This window comes from Molothrus ater, chromosome 12, assembly GCF_012460135.2.
Source record: "Molothrus ater isolate BHLD 08-10-18 breed brown headed cowbird chromosome 12, BPBGC_Mater_1.1, whole genome shotgun sequence".
In the NCBI taxonomy this organism is placed as follows: Eukaryota; Metazoa; Chordata; class Aves; order Passeriformes; family Icteridae; genus Molothrus; species Molothrus ater.
The window spans coordinates 5,229,830-5,245,373 of record NC_050489.2 but is presented as its reverse complement, the minus strand read 5'-3'; the positions used below and the strand labels follow the sequence as shown (position 1 = coordinate 5,245,373).

The following is a 15,544-nucleotide window of genomic DNA, read 5'->3' as shown; positions in this document are numbered from 1 at the left end:
CACAGCCCAGGGCTATGGCTGGCAGAGGCCAGAACTGGCAATTAGAGATTTCCAGGCTGATCCATGATCTTTCCACTACTGTGCTGCATGGCACCAGGCAGGTAATGACATCCACCATCTCCTTTGTTATTCATCTACTAAATGGGTACTGTAGCACAGATATGCTCACTGTGCACAAAGGAACATTCTGGAGACTCTAGGTTGTTCTTTAAATACAGGTATTTAACTGGCAGGCTAGAGAAAACAAGCTAAATTTCAGAGGCTGTAAAAAATGCTAGAAAGCATAGAGCAGAAATAAATTACTTGACTAATTAAATTCCCTTCGTGTAGCTTGAATTGCATACAGTGTTTATGAATAATATATAGCAATTGAAAAGAATTGACTTCTGCTTAACTTAACAAGTCTGAGTTTCCTAAAACAGCTCATTTACCCAATCAGATTTTGTGGTAATCACAGTTAATGTCATGTATCTGAGGCCTTATTACAGAGCCACCATGCCTATATCAAAGTCTTGTCTTGTTTCTATCCCAGGCTTTTAATGAAATCATACCCATTGCCATCAACAGTGTGTGAATCTAAAAAGACTACTGGGTTATGCTATTGCTTCCTGATAGTGGTAGGAAAGGTAGAATGAATTATGAAGTAACATGAAGTCTTGTTAAACAGAATTAAATGCATAAGAAAAGCAAATGGGCACTTTGTAGGAACTTAATAATTCACCCAAGAGCAGCAAAATTCCCATAGTCAGGTATACAGAATGCTTTAGAGGGGGAAAAAAATTGCAATAACTAATTAATCTCCAGTACTTCCAAGATATGTTTCATTCATCTAAGCATACAGCAACAAAATAATTTTGAGTTTTAATTAATATTTATTTCAGATAGACATCTTGGGAGAAAAATCTTTGCCAAGCCTAAATTAAAGATCACCTTACTCATGGCCCAGTTTTCATTCCTTTAGAATTTGTATTCATTATATTTAATGTTAGCAAGGTAAAATTCAGGTGGAATAGCTTTCCCCTTAGTCTGGAGGAGGCTTCAGGGAGACCTCAAAGCCTCTTCCAGTGCCTGAAGGGGCTCCAAGAGAGCTGGGGAGGGACTGGGTACAAGGCCTGGAGGGACAGGGGCCAGGGAATGGCTGCCAGTGCCAGAGGGCAGGGCTGGGCTGGGATCTTGGCAATGAGGAATTGTTCCCTGGCAGGGTGGGCAGGCCCTGGCACAGGGTGCCCAGAGCAGCTGGGGCTGCCCCTGGATCCCTGGCAGTGCCCAAGGCCAGGCTGGACACTGGGGCTGGAGCAGCCTGGGACAGTGGAAGGGGTCCCTGCCATGGCTGGGGTGGGATGAGATGAGCTTTAAAGTCTTGTATCAACCCAAACACTTCCATGAGTCTGAGATTCCCCACATTTAAAAGATGTGGTCTTTCTTTCAAATAGATTTGGAAGATATTTGGCCTCTGTGTATAATTTGTTTGTGAACAGAGAATCAAGCTGCCCTGAATTATTCAAGTTTTGTTCCCCAGTCTGCTTTCCCCACATCTCCATTTTCAAACCTGTTACATCAGTAAGGCACAGCTCCATGCATTTTTGTGTGCTTTGATATCTTGTATTAAGCTTGTGTTAGACCTGTGTGTGTACAAGGAAACAATGGTGATGAACAGATAAAGCATTTAAATTTACTTTGAGGTACAAGTATTTATTTCATCAGTCAGATGAAGAACAAAGAGAGTTCCGAGGCAGCATCAGAGGCCAGGATATCTGCAGAGGTAACACCTGTCCATCAGGAAAGCTGCTCATGAACAACTGCAAGAAGTTGTTCGTCAAAGAATACTCAAATCAAGCAGAGTCTGCTCTGTGGTGCTGGAGGAGCAAGCACAGCACAGACACACTGCCAGGCTCGTGGGAGGTTTCACAGAATAAGCTGCACTTCCCTCCTTCGACACCACGGGACTGCAAAGTAAATTGTTTTATGCTTATGAAAAAATTAATCTTTTCTGTATTTCAGAGTGGGTTATTACTTTGGTTATAAATTTACTTCCTCTTTTATTCTGGTACTCTGTTGTTTTGTATACCCTGAAGAATAAACACAGTAGAAGTCCTTGACTTCAAAAAAGCATAATTTGTTCTGCTGGAGAATGTTTTCATCAAGCAGGAAAGACAAAAAACCCTGCACACATTATTATGACATTGTAACCATTAGAAAAAAAATTAGACCTGGGATGGTATTTAGTATTCCTAACAAGATACCAGCCCAATCTGGTATTATTAGATTGCCCTCTTTCTACATTAAAAGTAACTAATGGGTCAATTTTCTCTAGGTCTCACTCCAGTGATACATGGCAGGCTTTTTGCCCTGAAGCCAAGATCACAGAAATGCATAAATAGCTTTTGATGAAATTAAAGTCTCTCCTTTAGGGGGTTCATTGTTATTATTCTGCTATCATGGGTCTGAGATTTACCATCCCCCTGCCTCTCAAATAATGATATTGCTGATATTTAACAGCCTGCACTGAGGTGGTAATTTATAGGAGAGGATGAGTTCAGTGGAAAAACACAGGTTTCCAGTACCTGAACCCTTTGAAGCCAGTGAGCAGTGCTAAAATCAGACATATTGTGATTACTTTGCCCTCCCCAAAATGTGCCATAAATTCTGTGTGGAAAATGTTCCTTCATCCAGGTCTTGTCACTGGATTGGAACTCAATAAAGCTGTAATCTTAAAGCAGGGCTCCTACTCTTTGCCTGCTAACAACACTGATAGCTAATGCAGAGAACAGAGTGTGAGAACAGCAATCTATGACGAAATGTGCCTTTTACAGGAAATTTTTGCATCAGCAGGCACTCTAGAATGTCACTGCAATGTGATCAGTTGCACTGCATTCCTTTAGCTTCAGGTTCTTAAACACAGCTTGGGTTTCCTTAGCAAACTACCAGAGAAAAGCTCTGGCTTCAAGAGCAGGACATCTCACTTAGATAATCACTGTATTTACAGCCAGACCTACTGATACAGTAATTTCTTTAAAAGGCACATTTTCTCATATGTTGCTGTTCTCACATGTATCTGTTCTCTGCATTATCTATCAGTGTTATTTGCACACAAGGGAAAAATAATACAAACCTTACAGGGAGATCTCTCATAACTATTCAGCCAAAAAACCCCAGTGACTCAGTGCAGTGTTCATTACAAACTAAATTAAGGTGCAGGGCTCTTTCCAGTTAAAAATATTCTATGTACTGACCACAAGGCACAGTCATTAGAGCTCTCTGACAGTCATATCATGATCTGTAATATTTAGTGCCTCAATTGCACTGATTTTGATCACAGCTCAGTGCCATAGTGTGCTCCTGGGCCTGGGCTATGGTTTTGGCACGGCTGTTCATTAAGTGAGGTGCTGCCAAAGCATTATTGCATTATCACACCAAAGCAGTGACACCTGGTGATGTGCATACTTTGTAGCAGCCAGGCCATGATCACACTCCCCTCTTATTTCTTAAGAGTAAATAACAGCTCTATTGCACAGGTCTCAGTGTCTCAGCACTCTTGCTGACCCTAAGGCAGCAGGAGCCTCTGGTGCCATCACTGCTCCAACCAGGGCACTGCTTCAAATCCTCTGAGAGAGGAATGCAGTGAATCCTTTGGGACATGGCACAGACCTCTGGGCAGGATGTTTTTCCATAATCTCACTCCTCACCCACATGGATCAAAATGCCCAAGTCTGAAAACTTTCTGACTGCTGAGAGTCCCTTTTGAAACAAGCAGCTTCAGGTAAAGGTGCCCCAGATATTTTGATGACTTTGACCATGACTGGCAGTTCCTGTGCAAGAATTTATTTTACACAAGCTCAGTGCTAACTTTGACTGCTGTAAATCACCAAAGAAGGCACATATAACTTCTCTGTCAATCTACCTTGAACATAAATTTTCTTTTGCAACCATAAGGAGATGAAAACCACAGAATTTTAATAGAAAAGTGCAACGTGCATGTTTTTATTCAACACACTAGATTTTTTTGAGAACTGTCAGTTTTCATCCTGCTTGCTAATTGACTACTGTGTAAAGCCAAATACTCACAGACCCTCAGGAGAATGCTAATGCATAAATGCACAGTACAAATTAATCAGAATGAAGACAAGTGGTAAATAGGCACTAACCAATAAACAACTAAAAAGATCAAAAAATATTCACTGAATACAAATTCTATTTTAAACTCAATTTGTAATGAAATGCAATCCTACCAGACAATCAGCTTTTTACTACACAGCAGCATTTTAAGCATGTGCTACTACAAATCATCTCATCTTTTAAACACTTGAATGCATAAACAAATAGTTGCGAAGCAGCAAGATATCTCACCAGCAGCTAATTTATTGTATGACTTCATTCATCTCATGATGAGCAATTCCCAAGTTGTATTTCCATTTTAAAGTATCTGTGGATTTTGTTACTGTCACTTTTAGTTAAATCCTTCTTACTTTTCCACAGTAAAGTAGTTCTAATTGCCTACTTGAGACAAGACTTGGCTTTACTGGGATTTATGGATGTAAGTTTGAGATTAAAATTACCCTTCCCAAACAAACAGCAGCAGCTAACACAGCAATACAAATAGTTCTGCTCCACAGCAGCAGTCAAGAGTCTGGATCCAGAGCTCCCTTGTGTCAGCTGTAATCTGATGCACTGAAGAAAACTGAGTCACTTCTAAGTTCCTCTTTTCAGTCAGTTGGCAAATTTGTTTAAGCAGCCTGCACTGCAGAGGCAGGGCAATGCTTATCCTAAAACAAAGGCCAGTGCAACCAGGAATCCTTCCACAGACTTTGTGGCCTTTGGATGCAGCCCTAAAGCACAGAAAGGAGGACACTTGAAGGGTTTATATCCTAATGAGAATGATCTCATGGACACTCAGGCAAACCTTCATGGTTCAACAGGAACAGTATCAAATTCAGTCCATCCAATAATTTCTGAGCAGTTCTAGCTATAAAATAATTTGACAATGAACTGGACATCATTAACACAGGCTGCATAATAGGCAAATGGGAATCTAATAACCTTCTCTAAGTTCTATATTATTGCCACTTGAAATTGCCATTACAATATTCTCTCATCAGTATATTCTTTAAAATTCAAACTGTGTGCTCCTGCAGAAATTATTAAGAAATAAATGCTGTTCAAGGAACCATACCAGGCTTTTAGAAGAAGGACGTATTTTTTTTACACTTCATGAAGACCGATGAAAACTGACACAAAGCCTGTCTCTGGCTGTTCTCACATGCACTGGAACATAAAGCCCTCAGTTTTGGGGTCATCATGCAAGGAAAGCAGCCTTGAGCAGCAAAGGGGAACACCACTGTGCATGTAACTCATTGTCCTCTGCTCTGACATGCGGATGGAAACTGATACAGGACTGAAAAGAGCAGCATTTGTACTGTGATATAGCTCTGGAACAAAACCAGGTGTCTTCCATGTTGGCTTTAGAGAGTCTGCATGAACTTGTGAATTGATATTTTCAAAAGGAAAACATGAAAATAAATGCAGGTGTAGAGTGAATAAAGAGAACTGAAGGGATGTGCTGGGGATATGCCTTTCATACAGAGATCAAACCTATTATGCATGTGATGATACATTCAGGTACTCAAAATAAAACATTTGGAAAGGTGTCCCATGGTGAAGGCTCCTTTGAGAATTTTCCTTGCAATATTTTCATTTGGAATGTCTCTGACTGGATTCAAGATATTTTCATTTGGAATGTCTCTGACTGGATTCCTCTAGGGTGGAACTGTTAGACAGGGGACACATGAATTCCTCCATGAGGCTCTGGAAAAGGCAATATTCCTCCCCAGAAAACTAATCAGCCATACATTTTGAAATGCCACTGTAGGGAGTCTCCCTTTCTGCCACTCTCTAGTTAATGCACATCCTCAGTGCTCTTATGGGTCAGGAAGTTTCCTTAGGAAACCGGGTAAAAGTTGGTCATGTATTGGTTTAGTCTCTAATGAAGCCTACTGGGAGAAGGCAAATGAAAGTGGACATTTGGAGCTCATTGAGCTTACCCAACAGGAAGTGAAAATCAATCAAATGTCCACCTCTGAAAGGAGATGTTCAAGCTCTGGAATTAAAAATGAAAACCTACCAAAACAGAACAGAAATGCACCAACCTTTCTTCAGTCCAGTTCCATTTAGTCCTCAGCTATGACACATTCTCTGTGTATCATATTAACTTGAGAGTCAGCCCTATGTTACCTTTATGACCACAAAAATATACCCCAACAATGATAGTGAGTGCCCTGGATGAGTAATATTTCAGTAATACTCTGCAATCAAATAAACAACTCTTGCACTCCCATATCCCTTAAGGTACAGCCAGACAGTTCCTCTGCCAGTTCCAGACAGCTCATGGAAAGCCAGCAGGTGTGACAAATGAGCTGGAGTTCCTAGACTGTGCTTTACAACAGATGTATTTACACATATCACAATCTACTGGTGGGGATGGTGCATGCTACTGCCAAATGTTAGATGAAATGTTATCAAACAGAAGTCTCCCAACAAATTCCCATTATGCTGACTATTGAGATCAGCCTGCCATGTGTAATTTTTCATGTTATGGCATGTCCTCAATCAAGTATTGTTTAAGCTATTGTAACTATTTTAATTATCCTTCTCTTACTCACCAGTACATGAAAAGTATGTATTTTACATGAACAAAGAAATTGCAGAACACCTGTCTAGAGACCTGTGCCACTTACATTTTTAAGCTCCTTCATAAGCTTACTTAATAATTATATTCAAAAAGACACATCAAAACCATAAATCTGATCCCACTTCTGGTTCATACTGCTCTGCAAAGGGCTCTCCCTTTCAGGCAGCAGCAGAGGATTTGGTCTTGCTCAAGCAGCTGCTCTTTATCACAACATCTGACATTCCTGGAGCAGGTGGATGCCAAGGAGAGCCCCTCAGTGTCCCCAGTGCCAGCCCCAGGTGTCCCTGGGTGCTCTTGGTGACACTGTGGCCTCAGGCAGACCTTTCAGAGGAAAAGAAGGGGGTTCCTGGGGAAGTTGTCACCACAGGGGCTGGACCCTTTGCAGCTCTGCCACATGAAGTGGCACCTTGGGATGCACTGGGGCACTTGCAGGGACAGTAAAGGACACACTGGGCTCAGAAAACAGCTCACAATCCTGGTACAACACAGCCAGCCACAATCTTAGTAAAACACAGCACTGCTCATGGATTGAGCCTGGTGGTGGTTACTATTCCCTCATGGTAACACCACCTACTGTGTTCCAACACAGACAGGATTTTGTTGCAGCACCCTCTGAACAGTGAAATCCAACACTACAGACACAACCCCACTCAGCAGAGCTATCACAGACACATCCCAAGTGATGTGCCAGGCTCTGTGCACTTCACAGACACAGAAACCATGAGTATTAATCTGCTGCTGCTCTATAATTGTGTTGTTTCTTCATATGGTAATTTCTGTTCACACCTCCAAAAATACTTCTCTTCCTTCACCAGAACAACCATAAATGTCTCAACCAGCACTTTGAACAAGGGGTTTGTAACTGCCCAGGCTGGCAGCAGCTTGGCTTCTTTGCATGTCTTTAAGAAGAGCTGAGCTATTAGAGGAATTAAAAAAGAACCTAAAAAATCCACAGTCCACAACTGCAACTTACATTTAAAGAGAGTTCTGATTTCTTTGTCTTTGACACATTTTCAATAACTGCCAGAAAACCTGCAAATTTCCAAGGTCTGCTAGCACAACTGTGGCACTGAAACGAAAGCTTCTGTATTAAAATGCATTCTGAGGGAAAAAATCTAACTTGTTTTCAATTCCATTGTTTGCATTTCACTCTGCACTTGTTAGTCACGTGTTTCGTGCACTTAGGAAAAAGAAAGTTTTCTAAGATTGAAAAAACACATTTATTATTAGCATTTTCAATAAATATATACTTAGTAGAGAAATATGTGGATAACTCTGGATCTTGGATTTTACAAATATCAGGGGCTCTAGAGGCAACTTAGGCACAAACTAAAAAGCAGAAGACATTAATAACTGGAAAACATGTTTAAATATGATTTTACCTCTAAAAGTGATTATTTTTCAGAAATTTCAAAATGAGAACTCCTACCTCTTCCAAAGCCCATAATGAATCAACCACAGGCTTGATCTTCTTACTGTTATACAGATTTAGGAGTTTGTCCATCACACCCTTGATCAGGCCACCTCGATTCTGTTTGAAGAGTAGATTCAACAGGGAGAACCCAGCAATGACTTTGTTCTCCTCATACAGCTTGATAGGATTTACTTTCTCAACCTGCCACCACTGGAAACCAATAAACAACAGCATGGTTAGAAAAACATTTTTCAAGAATTGTACAGGGAAGTTCACAAGCAAGCTGCCTGTGCAGATGTGATAAATGACTCATCTGCCAGGCCTGAAGCAGCAGCCAGGAGGAGCAGCAAGGATTTGATTTAAGGATGAGGACAGGAAGGGTGCAGCTGACTGACAAGCAGGAATAAAACACAAACTCATGTTGGAGGAGGTCAGGGTGTGACAGGGAGATGGGGAACACATCTGGGTTTGTAAGAGGGTCTGGGAGCAAGGAGTTTGGATTTCCTTCCCCCTTCTGCTCTCCTGCTATCCCCAGACAGCCCCTGGAGTGCCCAGATGTTCACTGGCAACTCCTGGCCGTGACTCTGCTCAGAACCAAGGGAACCAGGCACTGCTTCTCAGCTGCCAGTTACTTTACATCCATTACTATGTTTATGACACTTGAGCATACCTCACAGTATCTGATGAAAGGATTTTATTTCATTTAGCCCAAGAGCATCATTGAGAGTGAGAGATGCCACTTCCCTGCAAATTTTATTTGAATGGGTAAATTTTTAATTAGAATTTTCATACAATTTTTATGAGTTCATTTTGCAGCATAATTACATAAAGAAACTGGTTATAACTGTATACAAAATTTGTATTTTTTTAATTCCTTCAATTTATTCATATTTATTCTGTCAATAAATACCAATACTATCCTGAAAATTACTTCAACTGAAATTTATTTCATTGGGCCAACCTACCCTACACATTATATGATCTGGATATTCTTACATTACCAGTAAAAAGGCTGCATAGCAATGATTATCTTGTTTTTGGTCACAAGTGTGTGACAATGACAGGGATCCTCCCACTACAACCACTAAGACAATGTAGGAAGCAAAGAACAGCTCCTTGCTCTGACTTCTCTTGTTTTCAGCCACACAGAGACTTTTGAAGCCAATTCCTCCTGGGAAGGGGGTGCTGCTGAAAGCTCTAAATGAGATTTTGGCAAAAAGATCATAGGACAGATGTTCAGAAAAGACTTTTCCCTATGTTTTTCCTGTATGAAGGAATTGCTTTCACTCCTGGTTAACTTATTTCTTGCTGGCAGTTGATGTGATTTATTTGTCCTACTTTTGATCTCTAGGATTTCTGTAAAGATTTCTGTCGTAGAAATCTGAAGAAAAAAAAAAACTGAACTTTGAATTTGTTGACATCATCAATTAGGAAACAAATGCCACATCATCATCTCTTTGATGTCACTTGAACATGGAGCACTGAAAAATGCTTTTCTGTATGAAACAAATTTCTGAAAAACTGGAATTGACTGGACACAGGCCCATTTAAGAGGTACATCTCCTTTAATTCACTGCATGGTCCTGACAGTGTTTTCAGATACAAGGACCCTTCAGGGTACAGTTAATCATACCCATGGATGTGATATTTTGCCACAAGTAAATAAATAATGCAGTCTAAACTAAGCTGTGTAAGAGATCTATGTCTCACAGACAATTTCAATGGCAATGGGAAATGCTCACAGATCCAGTTCTGGTCCAGCTGTGCTGCCAGGAGGAAACATGGCACAAAAACACAACATCAGAAGAACAGCTCAGCAGAGATATATGAAATTGATAAAGATGGAAACGCTACAGAAAAGAACCAAAGATAGAGGAAAGAGCATCACCACAGAGACACTTACTGATTTTGCAAAACTGAAGAAGCTTTTTGTCTCCCCAGTAACCATGTTAGATGAACCTGTAAAGATGAGCACATTCACACACAGGTTATTATTACAAGTTACAGCAGACCATTTAGTACATGTAAAATCATCTCTATGATTCATGTTTAAGAAAAAAAACATGCCCAGGTTTAAAAGAGATTAGTAGAAATACTTTGAGAATAAAAACCAACAAAGAGGCCAAGGCAATCAAGCCCTCCAGGCTTACAGGAATTCTGAGCTGACACTGACAATCTATCAAACTGGGGACAGGTTAGGTTCTGTTGGGCATCTTCCCACAAACACAGCAATCCCTTCAGCTTCATCCCTTCCCACAAACACAGCAATCCCTTCAGCTTCATCCCTTCCCACAAACACAGCAATCCCTTCAGCTGTGCCCTCCTGCAGGAGCTCCCCACACAGAGGGCAGCCTGGCACAGCAGCAGGGCAGATGTGTCTGCTCCATGTCAGGAGCAGTCCACAAACAGGAGTGGGAATCTGTGAACAGAAGTCTGGGTTGGAGTCCTCAAAGTCATGTCAAAGAAACCCAACAGCATTCTTCCTGAAATTGTCCTTCAAGCTTCTCTCTCACAAAAACTACACTGAAGTTTCCTTGGCCACACAATGATTGATCCAATGATTGATTTCCTTGGCCAGAATGAGAGATCCAACCTTTCTCCCATGCTTCTCCTGTACCACCCAATGATGCTTAACCACCTGTACTGTAGGTTCACTTTCAATTTTGGATTTACTTTTCTAAATACTATTTTAAATCTTTTTTTTTTGTATTACCATTTATTTATCAATAATTAGTGAAGCTGTGGCTGCATGGTCAGCTTAACTAAAACTCTTGACTGGAATGATCAAACTGAGCAAGAACAGCATGTCAATCACCAGTTCTGGAAGAAGGGGTATGGATGCTTTTAAGTTCTGCAAAGCTTTAGTTTTGAAATGTGTACCTGCTTTTTCCCACTCACCATATAAAATGTAAGTCCCGAGTGGTTTGAGAAGACTGAGGCCTTTCCCAGTATTTTCTCCACAAAGACAGTCCAAAACAATATCTACTCCATCTGCTGAGATTCTAAAACAAGGAGAAATCTCTTACTTTGCAGTAAGATACACAGGGATTCTCAGGCTGGTTGTTAACAAAATGCTGACATTTCCCAGTTACTTTAGAAAGGACTCTAAGGCTGAGGCTTTGACTGTGAAAACTTTACCCTCATCAAAATACATTTCAGACTCATTCAGTGCAAGTTTTTCAGGCTAGCCAACCCATGCCTCTTAGGCATTAAAGAGGGGGAAACCAACTTGTTCCCCCTTTTTCAGAGCTTTCAGTAAAATTATATTATCAAAAGACAGGCAACAGATACAAAGTTCTTTTTTGACTGAATGCAAATATCAGAGAATGCTTGTTTTGTGAATAGAGAAAAAGGATAATTTTCTTATTCACATCTAATATTATTTTTCTGAATTTTTGAGGAAACAGATCTTATCCTAATTTCTTTTCATACAAAGTTACTCATAAGTTGTTTGCAGAGTCTTCTTCTTCAGATATTTTATCAACTAGATATCAGCTAAGACTTAAATCAAGCATAAAGAGAAGTCACCAAGAGCTAGAAATCCAGCACAAGTGTTACAAGTCAGGCCATTTTGCACTGTTTCAATAAACAGTTTGCATATTTATAACTTTCCAACAGCTCTGTGAGTGCAATGTCAATATGATGCTGAAGAAGAAGAAAAATACACTGAATATTCCAATTTAGGCTTGTGATACATCTTTCAGCTTCCTCACAAAACAAAGGTGAGACCCAGACATCCAATGGTTCCAAACAGCAGCAAAACCAGGCAACTTCACTCCCTGGCACTGCTGCCACATTTGGGACAATAAATTGCTTCTATTCAGGCCACTGGATGATCCTCCACTGTAAAGGAATAAAAATTTTACAATGAAACAGCTTTTGGTGACTTCCCTGGTTGAACTGATTCCTCATCCCCTATGGACATTTCCACATTCATAACATCTCTTAAGGATTTTTTTGGGTTTTTTTTTTTTCATTTGCTTGGAGTCATTGGTGGTTGCTTTGGTTTTGTTCTGTTTTTTTGAGTTTTCTCCCTGCTGAATGCCCCAGTGACCTGCAATAAAGCAGGTTCCTACGACTGTCCTTTCTCCATCACAGCTCCATCCTCTTCTGCTCACAGACTTTTAAGAAGTGAACACTTGAAGCAGGACACAGTACACAGCTAATATCCATCAAACCAAACAACTACTGCATTCCCCTGGCTGCCACTGCCAAGAGACAACTTGTCAAAGAGGCATTCTCAGAGTTACTGCTGTAGGTTTATTAAAAATCTTAATGCAAATGGAAAATGGAAGGATCTGAGTAACAAATCAGGGTACTGGCACATTCTACAGGGTGCCACTTCTGTCCTGCAATCAGGTCTACTCACTGAGCTGATATATTAAACACCTCTGTGCCAGGAAAGAAGCACAAACTAGTATCACCTTGTTTAATATAACCTTGTTACACCCATGTTTTTTTATCTCTTGTACCCACCCTGATTTCTCCTGCAATACCAGCCTGCAGTGCTAACAGCCCAGAGAGAAGTTCTGCCACCTCCACCAACACCAGTATCAACAGTTAGACAAACTGAAAAACAAAGTGTTTGAAAGCACATAAACAGAAACACACACGATGACTTCAAAAGGCAACAGGATGATTTTAATCTGAATGCAAACAAACAGAATCTAAGGATCTGAAATTAAAGCAGACATCATGTGCTCTGATATCAATCCCTGGCAGAGGATAAAAACCCAGGCAGATAAAAGCACACTGGAGAACTCCAAAACCTGGATAACTTACAAATTCACTGAAAATACCTTATTTGGTGCATTACAGTAAGCAAGTACATATGCAAATGAAGGCAAAGTACATCCTTCTGTTAAGATCTTTAGTTTCTTTCACTTAATTTACTTTGCTCACAACAGATGTCCAAATAGGGACAGGGATTGAAAAATTTCATGTTGCTTCTCAAGACATAGGGAGATGCTTACTATCCTGTCCCTTGTGGACAGATGGAATAACTGGAATAAACCACAGCTCCCAAACTCACAAATGTACTCTCTTCCCATAAATATGATCAGCCTGGTGCCTTTCATAGTATTTTACCAGATACTATACAGACCTGACTCAGGAAAACACAAGATTACCTTTTTACTTCTTGAACATAGTCTGCGTTCCTGTCAAACAGGTGAGTTACCGAATTTTTGATTGCTTCATGTTTGAAAGATGAAGCTGTTCCAAAAACAGTAACATTGGGAATGGTTGAACAGAGCTGAGCAACAGCTTGACCCTGCAAACACATTATTATGTTAGTTCACTGACATGGAAATTGGTTGACAGAGTTTGCAGCTGCCCATTCCCTCCTGACACAGCAAAACCCGAGACCAAGCATGTGCAAGCACTTCCCAAACTAGTTTATTTCCACTGAAATGCAGTTCAGCCACAGGAAAGAAGACACCTCAATCACAAGGATATTCTGAAGACAAAGCAGTCCTAATACAATCGGATCATGTCTCCTTACGGTCTCAGTGGGAGACAGCAAGTTGCTGTAACTAGTGCTGCATAATAAAGAAAATCTGCTTTACCTCTTATTGATAACAATAGCTATTACTGATTATTCAAAATGCAGGAATAGCCCCCAGTCACACCAAGAGAGGTCTGCTTAAGCAGGGCCCCAGAAAAAAGTGATCAACTGCAAAAGGGATAAACAGCCTAGAGCATGTCCAGGAAAATCATTCTTCCTCCTGGTCTGGGCAGGAGCCCAGTGGGATCCATCAGATGCTATGCCAGCCTTTAGGTAGCACTTGGGGCATTGAAGAATTTGTGCAATCAGACGTCTGTACTTTGAGTTTCCAGTTTTGGGCTCCAGAAGGCCTTTATTGAATTTTGACCTCTAATTTCATGAGGCTGAGAGAAGGGAAGCTTAACAGCTGAGCCATCTAGATTTCAAAAACCATCCTAAAAGGTCATCTTACTACGACCCTAGGTTTTTTTTTTTTTTACTCTTAAAACACCAACAAAAGGAAACCAGATGTTTGCTAGTGTCATGGTTTGAGAGGAAGTAGGTTTTCTGGGATATGCTGTGATCACCAATAGGTGCTCAGATTTGAATATTGGCACCTGGTGTCGCCACTGGGGACATGGGATATGCCTCTGAGAACACAGGGGTTAAAGAGCTCAGGTCTCTCCCCCATCCAGCTGCTGCTGCTGGGCAGAGGAAGGGCAGCCATGCGGCTGGGTGAGGTAGGCCGGGCCTTGGACAGAGATGGGGGGTGAAGAGGCCCCGGCATGGAAGGGTGGGAGAAGCACCAGGAGGCATCGGGCAGCCCCCCCAGGAGAGAGAGAGAGTACAGCCTGTGCTTGAGACTGTGTTACCTTGAAACTTGATAAACATGGGCCTGTGCGGGCAGCAAGGCCCTGCCGACAAGGAGAAGAAGGGGGGGTGCAGCGAGAAGGTGTCCAGCAACTTGTGGGAGCTTTTAACTCTTTTTTGGACAATGAAAACTTTGCAGAACATTAACCTTTCCTAGAAGAGAGATAGAGATGAAATGGAAGAATGGAAGAAGGAAATGTGCAAGTCTGAAGGCCTGGGCAAGTGAAAGATGCGGAAGAGTAGAGAAGAATCTTAGGTGGGAAGAGATGATGGAGTGGTTTTAACTGGACTCTTCTTGTTATAGCCATGGACAGAACCATGTTTCCTGTGACACAGAGACTGCATCCAGGGGGAGGCAATGCCTCAGGACCAAGAGGGTTCAGTGTTGAGACCCCTCAGCCCCAGGAGGTGAAATGTGGGGGGGACAGGTGTCCCAAAGGTGAGACTGTGCTCTTTTTGGAACAGGACAAAGCATCCTTAAAAAGACAACCCTAGAAGCAGCTCTGGTCCGTGTTCAGTGGTGAGAGCACTGGGCATGAAAGGAAGAGGTCACGATGGCAAATGTTCTCTGGGCGGTGCCACGAGTGACATGGAAACACACGAGGTTTGAACGCTGTTTCCAGGGGAAGCCTATGGCACAAGAAGGACTCCTCTCCTCTTGATGAACTGAGGATGGATTATCTAAAGGGTGGTGATGGACTGAGAGTTGAAATTTGGGGGATGGATGTATTGGAATTTGGTGGAGGGAGGAGGAAATATTTTGGAAGGTTTTCATTTTCCCTGTGTGTTTCTTTTTACTTAGAGTTGTAGTTTAATTAATAAAGTTTTTTTTTTTTTCTTTCTTTCTAAGTGGGGGCCTGCTTTGCTTATTCCTGGTCACATCTCACAGCAGACACCAGGGAGAAGGTATTTTCATGGGGGCACTGGCATTGTGCCAGTGTCAAACCATGACAGGTAGCTACACCCTACCTCTTCTTGGCAACCACATTATTCCACTGGAGCCAGCCCAGTTACATGGACATACCCAGAAGTTAAAAAAAAGGCACTGTCATTCTAAAAAACTGTGAGATGGAATTCAGCAGACTCTTAC

General features: G+C 41.4%; 1 protein-coding gene across 1 annotated transcript in view; it reads right to left on the bottom strand.

Moving 5' to 3' along the window:
- Positions 1–15,544, bottom strand: part of VAT1L (vesicle amine transport 1 like) — a 57,048-nt gene that overhangs the window by 21,456 nt on the left and 20,048 nt on the right. Inside the window, exons 4-7 of the mRNA XM_036390199.2 lie at positions 13,229–13,371; positions 10,998–11,101; positions 10,003–10,058; positions 8,115–8,309 (exon numbers count right to left, since the gene is read on the bottom strand). Of these exons, the coding sequence (XP_036246092.1) occupies positions 8,115–8,309; positions 10,003–10,058; positions 10,998–11,101; positions 13,229–13,371 (498 nt within the window). The remainder of the gene's footprint in view (positions 1–8,114; positions 8,310–10,002; positions 10,059–10,997; positions 11,102–13,228; positions 13,372–15,544) is intronic.